Source organism: Hevea brasiliensis, chromosome 13 (genome assembly GCF_030052815.1).
Source record: "Hevea brasiliensis isolate MT/VB/25A 57/8 chromosome 13, ASM3005281v1, whole genome shotgun sequence".
Lineage (NCBI taxonomy): Eukaryota > Viridiplantae > Streptophyta > Magnoliopsida > Malpighiales > Euphorbiaceae > Hevea > Hevea brasiliensis.
This window is the reverse complement of record NC_079505.1, coordinates 88,560,745-88,572,875: the sequence shown is the minus strand read 5'-3', so window position 1 is coordinate 88,572,875 and position 12,131 is coordinate 88,560,745. Positions and strand designations below refer to the sequence as shown.

Below are 12,131 nucleotides of genomic sequence, written 5' to 3'. Positions count from 1 at the left end.
AGTAGTTGTCTTTGGCAGTTCCGTGAACCGTGAACAAAGAGATTAATTTCATTAAATTAAATATCAATTTTACACTTCTGAGATAAATGGTAATCCTTGCCTGGTTGGTTCCCATGCATAATTGTGCGAGTTCTATGAGAAGTTGTGGAGGCAAAGGGATTAGGAGGAATTGGCAAATTGTCTCCTCCTTCCAACATTTGAATTACATTTTTCATTGAAGGACGGTTCACTGGGTGCCAATGGATGCACCAAATGCCCACAATTGCAAGTTTCTTTGCAATTTCAGAATCTACCTCTTCCACAATGGAGATTCTTAGCTCTTCCCCTTGTTCCAAATGATTATATATCCATTGAGGAAAGTAGACTTGACTTGTGTTCTCCACTTCTACATCAATATTTTTCCTTCTTCCAACCATTTCTAGCAGCAACATCTTATAGGACACATTCCCAAAGTTTCTTGAGAACACTTCAGGGGCCCATTGTCCCCCTAGCTGCAGTGCTGCAGTAATGGATACAGCACTTTGATCTTTGGAACACAACTTGGCCAATCCGAAGTCGGAGATTTTTGGATTGAAGTTGTCATCCAGCAATATGTTATGAGGTTTTATATCGAAGTGGAGGATTCTTTGTTTGCATCCTTGATGAAGATACTCCATCCCTTTGGCCACACCCAGAGCAATGTTCAGAAGTTTCTCCCAACCAAGAACATGTATGTTTCCTTTTGTTGAAAATATGAACTTTTCGAGTGATTCATTTGGTAAAAACTCGTAAACTAGAGCCCTTCTGAACCCATCAGCGCAATAACGGACCAAGCGAGGCACATTGACATGATGAATCCGACCCATGGTCGCCACTTCATTGAGGAATTCTTCTCCATTTCCTTTGGAATTGTTCAGGATCATAATATCATGTGAAAGTTTTCGTTTGATAACAGTTCCATAACCTCCTTGGCGCAATTTATCCTTAAAATCCTTTGTAATCCTCTTAATATCAGCATAAGTGTATCTTGCAGGCTTAAGGCCTTGTAATCCTCCAAAAACTTTTCAATCTTGACTTGATTTTCTTTATCAGCTTTATCTGCCCTGTATACATAGCACAGTACAAGGACCACTAGTACAATAAGAAGGGAACCCAGGACTACACCTGTAACCAATGGCCATTTTGTTGCATCTATTAAGAAAATGTAAATACAAGATCTTTAAGCTTGTCACGTTCACAAAACCTATATTCAAGTAGTATTACTGGAAAGAAAAGGAATGTTATATCCTTTGTATCCCAAATCAATGTTTCTTGGCGTGCAATTGAAGAAGGTATACTCCCAACGGCGATTTTGATTGAATTGGAAAGAAGAGGAAGATAAAGATAAATTGAGGACTGTGAGATATCTTGGCAGACAACAATCGAGGTCATAAACATGAATCACCTCTGACTTGTAATTAATTTCCTTGACAAAGAATTTCACTGAAATTGGCAGGTCCAAGAGAGTCTGCCGGCTTTCTGTGCAAGATAGACCAAATCCAGGGTAACCACAGTAGCTTGGCTGGACAAAAGGGAAATCGGATGATCGGAACATTCTCGCCGCAACTTGTTTCGAAGCGCTCGCCTTTCCCAGCTGCAATCTCTGCACAGCTCATTGCCAAAATGAGGCTGAACATATATGTGAACGTGATCATAATTTCGTAAGAGTTATCCATCTTGGACCTCTAGGCTACTCTATTTGAAATTAGATTAGATGGCTAGTTATTATTAATCAGGTTTAACTCTGGATATTAATATAAAGGACAATATTTATCCTAGTTTTAACCAAATGAATTTCCCTCTTCCATTTGGTACGTTCTTGTACCTTCTACAAAGACATAAACGAAATTCAATACAAAAACAAATTAAAATATAGGACGCATGGAACTCGACAATGAAGTCGAACAATTTGGGTTGGCTTGCCGGCCATTTTCTTATCTAATTTGTGAGAAGGGTAGACAATCCAAGAGCAAAAGAACAAAACAGGCCATGTCAGACAATTACATCCTTGAACATATTTATATTTATTAGTAGATATTATGAATTTATTTCTTAAAATACATTTTAATCATAAAAACTCTTAAATTGTAAAAATAATTTCAAATAAACACGACAATAAACCAGTGGTGGAAAACAACTCCCTCAACCATCACCATGTTCTGGAAAAGACTTGTATTTGCAGGCTATTCTGCCCTTGTTATGCTCCTCGTATTCCAAGTACCCTGCAGCGCCAAAAGAACTCATCGCTGTGAAAATCCTTCTTGTGGCACTCTCACTAGCCTCGCCTACCCTTTTCGAATTAAAGACGATCCACCAGAGTGTGGTGACTCTAACTATGAACCGGTCTGCGAGAACAACCAACCCATTCTGAACTTGTACTCTGGAAAATACTACGTTAAGGCCATCAATTACAATAATTCAACAATCCAGATGGTTGATGTTGGTGTTCAGGATGTGAATTGTTCTTCACTTCCTCTACATACTCTGAACCATTTCAACTTCAACCATGAAGATCCATATTCGCCGTCCTCCATTTCACAGGATGTCATGTTTCTGAGTTGCAAAACTCCTGTGGAATTGAGTGATTACGTGGATACTGCTCCATGTTTCAACGGAAACCACTACCAATATGCTATGGTTTGGGCAGCATGACAGCTTCAGCACTGGAAAACTGGTGTACCATAGATCTAATGTCTATGACAAATCCGCCGGACCAGTTTAGGAATCTTTCATATAGGGACATCCATAAAGCCCTCGCGTTTGGTTTCGAGCTCTCATGGTCTCCCATTCAGTGCAAAGAATGCAGGGGCCAAGGCTACTGCTTTTTTGATAATACTACCTACGTTGTCGAGTGCTCTGAGGCCTGCAGTCCTAATCACATATCGTCCTTCCTTTGTGCGTAAGCTTTCAATATTCTTCTATCAACTTTGATCATAATTGCCTTGAGAATTCGTGTTTCGATTCAACCACAAGCTACTCTGCTTTATATCATACAATGATACTTGCTTTTCGGCCGCCTTCGATTTCAATGTGTGTGTGTGTGTATATATATATATATATATTATTTATTTATTTATTTTAATTGAATGACTTTTATCATGTGTATAATGTAGGTGCCATGATTATTGCAGTCGAGGTTCTAGTCTGTAAGTATTCTCCCCCCATCATAATCATATTCGTATATACTTGATTCATAGAATATAGAATGTGGAATAAATTAAATAGTTATTCCACTTAAAATAATTACTTTCCCTTTATTTCACATTTTAAAATGTGAAATAATTCTTCCATGAAACATCCATTCCACCATCTTTTTTTTATATAGGAAAGGCATCTATTTTACAATCTTAACTTGAAATTTTCTAATATATATATATATATATATATATATATTAGTTGAAATTTTAAATGTATAATCAATCTGGGTAATTAAGGAGGACCGATAAAGTCTAATAGCCTATAGCAAGCTGATCCTTTTGAGGGATTATTGGGTGCTCTTAGAGCATATGCTCCCTCGTGAAAAACATAGATTTCACTTTCTATTAACAAGGAAAAGATGAATATTAGTATATAAGAAAGTACTATTTTTTAGTATTCCAGATATATTTAATAATATAAGCTGTTTCTTCTACTTAAATAGAGAATTTAAGATAACTGGATTCCAATCCAGGCACAAACTTATTTTGGATAACTGGATAAGATTATTTTCTGCTCGAACTGAGACTGTGCTGAGGATAATTAGTTGGTTCATGGCTTGTCTCTCTCTCTCTCTCCCTAGGATACAAATACAAAACATTTCTACCGTTTCCTATCGTTTATAAATTGTTTTCATAATTACATTTAACTGATAATTAGTTGGTCTGATTTTGTTCTTCTTGTGTATTTTTCTTACAGATCTGTTATATTATGGATCCCCTCTAGTTGGTAAGACTCATTTTCTTGTTCATCATCAGCTCTTTAAATATGATTTTATATTGAATGTATAGGCATAATGGCACAAATATGGGCACTTTATTAATTAAATTAAAAAAAAACTTTATTAAATTAATTATTCTGAGAAAAATGCAGGCGCAATAGTACAAATATATGAAAGAAATGAAGCAATTTGCATTAGAAAGATTCTCTCTTGATCCTGCTAACTTTGCAATGCAGCATTACTTTTTGTGGTAAGAACTCTCTGCGGGGCTCCGATTGTCCTCATTTTTTTGATTTACAAATGGAGAAGAAGACATTTTTCAATGTTTGATTCCGTTGAAGAGTCTCTACAAGGTCACAACAATCTCATGCCAATACAATACGGTACTCCTACTCACAAATTAGGAAAATGACTAATGACTTCAAGGACAGATTGTGAGAAGGAGACTATGGTTCTGTATATAAAGAGAAGCTCCGATGAGGCAACCTTGTTGCAGTTAAGACGTTAGGTAAATCTAAAGCAAATGGGCAAGACTTTGTCATTGAAGTGGCTACCATAGGGAGGATTCATCATGTTAATGTCGTGCGACTAATTGGGCTTTGTGTTGAGCATTCAAAACGTGCTCTTATATATGACTTCATGCCCAATAGATCCCTGGATAAATATATTATTTCTCAAGAAAATTCTCTCTCTTTAATTTGGGAAAAAATGCATGAGATTTCTCTAGGAGTGGCTTGTGGCATTGAATACGTACATCGAGGTTGTGATATGCAGATTCTCCATTTTGACATTAAACCACACAACATCCTTCTTGATGAAAATTTCACACAAAAAATTTCTGATTTTGGTTTAGCCAAACTGTATCCAACTCATGACATCATTGTATCTCTCACAGCAGCAAGAGGAACAATAGGATATATAGCACCAGAATTGTTCTATAAAAACATTGGAGGCGTCTCATACAAAGCCGATGTTTATAGCTTCGGTATGCTGCTAATGGAAATGGCCGGTAAAAGAAAGAACAAAGCAGTAACAGAAAATTGAAGCCAAACCTACTTTCCTTTTTGTGTTTATAACCAAGTTCTTGATGGGAAGGAAATAGAGATTGATGATACCACAGTAGATGAAAAGAAAATTGTAAAAAAGATGGTTATGGTTGCATTGTGGTGTATACAAGTGAATCCCATTAACCGTCCTCCAATGGATGAAGTTGTGAAGATGTTGGAAGGAGAACTAGAAATCATACCAATGCCCCCTAAGCTTTTTTTATTTCCTGAGGAAACATCGGTAAACAATGCCGGAGACGATACAAATCCAAACTGTTCATCATCTGCATCCAAGTGAGATCTATGGTAAGTTTCATTGCTAATGGAACATAAATATTGAAATCGCAAATTGGTTTGCTCCAATGCAGAAGCACTGGAATCTTCTTGTGAACTGGGTTACCATGTGAAAGCAAAGAGCTTTAGTTGGAGAGGTCTTCTTCAACGTACCATATGGTATGCCCTTTAGATTCAGAGCCTATATATATCACTTTGTAGATACAGGAACTAGACCAAAACCCAGGCAGCTTAACTTGAGCCATTTGATCAAGAGGCCAGCCAGTGTATTTTTTCTTTAACTTGTCAATGTACTTGTATAATTAATGAAGTAGTCAAGGGCAGCCAAGGATTATTTAGTGTTTTAGGAGCTGATACTCCCTCTATATAAATACACTAGTTAAATACTTGCACTGTATAAAAATTAATAAAAATTAAATTTGATATCTAATTTAAATTTTAATATTTCATTTTTTATTAAAATCATTTTTAATTTTTTTTATATAATCTAATTATTAAATTTATAGCATGTAAATATAATACTCTCACTTTAACATCTTATTTTTAATCTTTATATATCCAATTTAGATTTTTAATTAAATTGCATTTTTTTAACATTTTTTAATCTATTTTCTATAAAAAAAATTAATTAAAATATATAATGAAAATATATCATCACTCATAACAGTAAACAAATGAAAAAAAATTAAAAAAATATAAAAGCAGTAGATAAATAATAAACAAAAATAAAAAATAAAGATAAAAATAAACCTATGTAAATATAAGAAATCAAGAAAAATATAAAAAAAAATTGAGATTTGAGATCAATAAAATTTAAATAGAAATAACGAAAAATAGAACAAATAGAAGAATAATTTGAAAGCATTCAATGATACAAAAAAAGTTTGATGATTCTCAAATTATACAAAATACTTACTATTTATAGATAAGATGATAAAGGAAATTTTAATTGAAAAAATTCTGTTACGCCATAATAGCAATAAGTTGCAAATAAAAACCAATAAATGTGATTGAAATTGTGTCCAAGATAACACCATTTTTTTTTAATACTTTATGTTATAATTTTCCAAAGTTTAAGTTACATCTGAATTGAGCAAACCATCCAAAAAATTGTTGCTCAGAGTATGAGAGAGGATTAATTAATTATATTAATTAAGGAAAATATAGTGGAATTAAAAAGCTGGTTTTGATCTGTGTATACTCGCGCATCATCATGATGCAAATCACATCAGAAAATGGGGGAAAATAATTATGGGGAAGTCTTCAGTCAACCAGCTGATAATTACATATTTACTACCATATCAAAAAAGGATATGGAGAGATCCTACAGTCCAAATCTTTTACTTCCAACGACGGAGCTCCAGTCGTCCTTCAAATACAAGAACACAAACCGTGACTTCCAATAAGGAGAACAGTCTAAATACACCTTACTTTGCAGGAATAAAATATTCCACAAACTGTTGAATTGAACAGTTCAATTACTTGTTTCTACAAAGTTAGAATAAGCATTTTTTTATTTTTTTTTTATTTTAGGTCGGAAGGAGTAGATACTTCAAAACACCAAAACAGGGCATGTCAGACAATTACTACATCCCTGTTATTGCCGATGACTACTTTGAAATCCTCGTAAATATGCTTTTGAGAGTAATATTCTCTTGGAGATTGCTAATCACCTTGAGCACATTTATATTAATTAGTAGATATTATTAAAAATTATTTTTTATAATAAATTTTAATCATAAAAACTCTTAAACAGTGAAAATATTTTCAAATAAACTCGACAATAAACCAGAGGTGTAATTCCTCACCTCAGTCCTGATACCTTCACCATGTTCTGGAAAAGACTTGTATTTGCAGGCTACTTTGCCCTTGTTGTACTCCTCGTACTCCATGTACCCTGTAGCGCCAAAAGAACTTATCTCTGTGAAAATCCTTCTTCTTGTGGCACTCTCATAAACCTCGCCTACCCTTTTCGATTTAAAGACGATCCACCAGGGTGTGGTGACTCTAACTATGAACTGGTCTGCGAGAACAACCAACCCATTCTGAACTTGTACTCTGGAAAATACTACGTCAAGGCCATCAATTACAATAATTCAACAATCCGTGTAGTTGATGTTGGTGTTCAGGATGAGAATTGTTCCTCACTTCCACTATTTACCTTAAACTATTTCAACTTCAGTAGTCAAGATCCATATGAGCCGTCATACATTTCAGAGGATGTAATGTTTGTGAGTTGCGAAAGTCCAGTGGAATCGGCTGATTACGTGGACACTGCTCCTTGTGTCAACGGAAACCATTACCGATATGCTCTGGTGGGCATTATGGCAGCTTCAGCACTTGAAGACTTGTGTACCATAGATCTAATGTCTAGGACAAGTCCGCGAGGGCAGTTTAGCATTAGGAATCTTTCATATGCGGACGTCCATAAAGGTCTTGCGGTTGGTTTCGAGCTTTCATGGTTTCCCATTCGATGCGAAGAGTGCAGGGGCCAAGGCCACTGCTCTTTTGATAATACTACCAATGTTGTCAGGTGCTCTCAGCCTTGCAGGATCTATCACATATCATCCTTCCATTGTGCGTAACACATATCATACTTCTCTGCTGCCTTTGATTTCAATGAATATATATATATATATATATATATATATATATATATATATATATATATATATAGGCTTTTAATCGTTCCAGTTAATTATTAGTAGTTTTTCTTTTGAGAAAAATTAGTAGTAGTTTCTTACTTCAAAAATTCATAATAAAGTTTTGGCATTCAGTTCTCTCTCTTCTTTTTTTTTTTTTTTAATAACTTCCATTCTAAAATTGCATCTTTATAAAATATTTTATTGCATACAAACTAAATTGTTTCATCTCAACTCTTCAAAGCACTAAGATAACGTACACAAAATATCTCAAAATTTGTCACATTATTATTATATTTTAATGACTTTTATCATGTGTATACAATGTAGGTGCCATGATACTTGCACGCTATCATGCATTATGTAAGTATTCTCTCACCATCGTACTCATATGATACTTGATTCAAAGAATATATAGAATTTGGAATAAATTACATAATTGTTTCACATAAATAATTATTTTTACTAACCCATGAGTGAGCTCAATGATATTTCAAGTTTTAAGTAAATGTTTAGTTTATTTTTAGGTGCAGCTCATAACTGATAGATACGAAACATGTAAATTAAGGTGAATTAAGGTATTTGAGAAATAGAGCTGATAGCTGATAAGTAATTAATGGGATATCAATTAGCTATAGTTTGTATTAACTCTATTTTTAGAGCCGTTTTTATAGCTGTTTTTATTTTATTTTTTTATTTTGATTATAATATCCTTGCAAAAAAATTATTAATTATAAAATTTTATGTCTTTAAAATAATTTTTTATACCAATAAATTTTTTAAAACTATAATAAATAATAAATGCATATAAAATATTATAAATATAATAAATATAATGTCATTTTTATATATACTTAAAATATATATATATATATATAGTAAAAGCTAGACATAGTTTTACCTGACGCTTAGAATATATCAATTACAATCAGCTACCAACTATCAGTAAAAAGGCTATCGGCTATACGGCTATAAATTATTAGTACCCTAAGTCTTTCTTGTAGTCAAATTAATAATAATAAAAAACCTTTAGTTCATAATTAATTTAAAATGTGAAATAATTCTTCCATGAAAAATCTATTCTACAGTCACATTTTTTTTGTACATAGGAAAGGCATCTATTTTTACAATCTTAAGTTTTAGTTGAAATTTTAAATGTATATTCATGGGAAGCTGATTCATAGTTACATTTAACTGATTTTTTGCACTGTCTGGATGGCTAGTTGGTTTGATTTTGTCATTAATTCTTGTGTATTTTTCTTACAGCTCTGTTAATTAATGGATCCCTTCTGGTTGGTAAGACTCGTTTCTCATTCGCTCTTTAACTATGATATTTTGTATTGAATATACATGAGATGGAAAGAAAAAAATAAGACAGAAATAATATTAAATTTGTTTGGTATTGAGGTTTTGGGTAAAAAACCGTTTTATAAAAAAAACACCATTTGAAATACGGTTAAAAAAAAAATAGTTTAGGGAAAAACTATTTTGTTATTTTGGAATTATTATGACTAGAACATATCAAATTTAATTTTAAATCAATTTTGAATAGCTCTAACTAATATTTTGGAAAAATATTTTTCTTAACAACAGTTTTAACGATAATATCAGACAGACCTTAAGTAACCAACTACTTTTAGTTTAATAGTACTATAGTTGTCTACTAGGCTATGAGATCTCAAGTCTGAGCCTTATCAGTGGCAAAACCAGAAATTGACATTAGGGGATGAAGATTTATATTTTTTTTTTTTCTCTTTTGAAAAATGAGCAATCACTTCAATTAGAGTTGAAAAAATAGCTTCTAAATTTAAGAACCTCTTTTCATAAAATACATATCATGATAATTTTTATTTTACTCATGGTGTCAATTTTTTAATTTTATTAACTTAAAATTTTATTAATTCACCATTTAGACTGTGAATTAACGACTTTATAAGTTCACAATTTACACATGAATATAATTAATAAAATAAAATACAAGTTGTTAAAAGTGAATAAAAATTTTCACCAAAATTTTCATTCATCTATAATAAATATCAAAGTTTAATAAAAATCCTACAAATAAACTTATCAATTTTAATTATGAAATAGAATGAAAAGGAAAAAAAAAAGTAAATAATAGTAATATAGAATGGATGAGAGAGAGTTGATTCTTAAGCCTTTAAGTTTTTAAGGGTATATATATATATATATATATATATATATATATATAAGAAGCAGTTATAATTTATAATTTTGATAAGCTATTTATTTTGATGGGTTAAAATGTTTATTTAATTAAGAGTTTGAATCATAAAGTGACCTAAGTTAATATTATGACAACAATTGAATTTAAATAGTGAAAAAGAAAAAAATTGAGTTGAATTAAGAGTATAACATTAGTCCAACTGGGGGAGGGGAGAAAAATGAATTGACACGAGAACAAATATAATAAGCTGCTTATTTATTTTATTTTATTTTTTTGCTAGGGGGCAAATGGCCCCTATTGGCTCCCTAGTTTCACCGTTGAATCTTAGTCGAAGCTAATTTTACCAAAAAATAAAAGAAAATACTTCAAAACAAATGTAGGCACAAAGGTACAAATATATAAAAGAAATGAAGCAATTTGTAGTAGAAAGATTCTCTCTTGATGCTGCTAACTTTGCAATGCAGCATTGCTCCTAGCAGCAAAATTTCTGTGCGGGGCTCCAATTGTCTTCATTTTTCTGATTTATAAATGGCGAAGGAGACATTTATCAATGTTTGATTCTGTTGAAGAGTTTCTTCAAAGTCACAACAATCTCATGCCAATACGGTACTCCTACTCACAAATTAGGAAGATGACTAATAACTTCAAGGACAAATTGGGAGAAGGAGGCTATGGTTCTGTATATAAAGGGAAGCTTCGAAGTGGCAACCTTGTTGCAGTTAAGATGTTGGGTAAATCTAAAGCAAATGGGCAAGACTTTATCAACGAAGTGGCTACCATAGGGAGGATTCATCATGTTAATGTCGTGCGACTAATTGGGTTTTGTGTTGAGCGTTCAAAACGTGCTCTTATATATGACTTTATGCCCAATAGATCCCTCGATAAATATATCATTTCTCAAGAAAATTCTCTTTCTCTAAGCTGGGAAAAAGTGCATGAGATTTCTCTAGGAGTGGCTCGTGGCATTGAATACCTACATCGAGGTTGTGATATGCAGATTCTCCATTTTGACATTAAACCACACAACATCCTTCTTGATGGGAATTTCACACCCAAAATTTCTGATTTTGGGCTAGCCAAATTGTATCCGGCTAATGACATCATTGTATCTCTCACAGCAGTAAGAGGAACAATAGGGTATATAGCACCAGAATTGTTCTACAAAAACATTGGAGGCGTCTCATACAAAGCCGATGTTTATAGCTTCGGTATGTTGCTAATGGAAATAGCTGGTAAAAGGAAGAACAATCCAGTAACAGAAAACTCAAGCCAAACCTACTTTCCTTTTAGTGTTTATGATCAAGTTCTTGATGGGAAGGAAAGAGGGATTGAAGATGCCACAGAAGATGAAAAGAAAATAGTAAAAAAGATGGTTATGGTTGCATTATGGTGTATACAAGTGAATCCCATTGACCGTCCTCCAATGCATGAAGTTGTGAGGATGTTGGAAGGAGAATTAGAAAGCATACAAATGCCCCCTAAGCTTTTTATGTTTCCTGAAGAAACATTGGTAAACGATGCTGGAGATGATACAAATCCAAACTGTTCATCATCTGCATCCGTGTGGGATCTATAGTAAGTTTGATTGCTAATGGATGAAGTATTGAAATCGAAATTGGTTTGCTCCCATGCAGGAACTCTGGAATCTTCTTTTCAACTGGGTTACTCAGTAAAATCAAAGGGCTTTAGTCGGAGAGGTCCTGTTACACTCATTTTATATAGACATTTTAGGGTAGTTTTGCATCCATTTTGTCCTTATATTTTAGTATATTTTATATTTTTAGCTTTATTTTAGCTTATTTGTTAACTTTAGATACTTTATATTTGATTTTTGTAATTTTGTTATTTTTGATAGGATTTTGTGGCAAATCGAAGACCAATGAGTGCATTAGGAAGTGATTTGAAGAAATTTGGAGTTCTTTAAGCACAGAGGAAAGTTGAAGAAATCAAGCCTTGAAAGAGCAAACCAGCCGAAATTTGCTTGAGACCTTGCTTAAGGTCATGCTCAGGGTAAAGCGGCAATGCTT

The 12,131-nt window shown here is 33.0% G+C and overlaps 1 protein-coding gene and 2 pseudogenes across 1 annotated transcript; 2 read left to right on the top strand and 1 right to left on the bottom strand.

Moving 5' to 3' along the window:
• Positions 1 to 56: 56 nt before the first annotated feature.
• On the bottom strand, positions 57 to 1,645 carry LOC110665769 (rust resistance kinase Lr10-like; annotated as a pseudogene).
• Positions 1,646 to 2,097: 452 nt separating this feature from the next.
• LOC110665754 (rust resistance kinase Lr10-like) lies at positions 2,098 to 5,615 on the top strand (annotated as a pseudogene).
• Positions 5,616 to 7,103: 1,488 nt separating this feature from the next.
• Positions 7,104 to 11,680, top strand: LOC110665768 (rust resistance kinase Lr10-like). Its single transcript, XM_021826009.2, has 2 exons — positions 7,104 to 7,821; positions 10,569 to 11,680. The coding sequence occupies exons 1-2, from the start codon at positions 7,104 to 7,106 to the stop codon at positions 11,678 to 11,680; spliced, it is 1,830 nt and encodes a 609-aa protein (XP_021681701.2).
• The last annotated feature ends 451 nt before the right edge of the window (positions 11,681 to 12,131 follow it).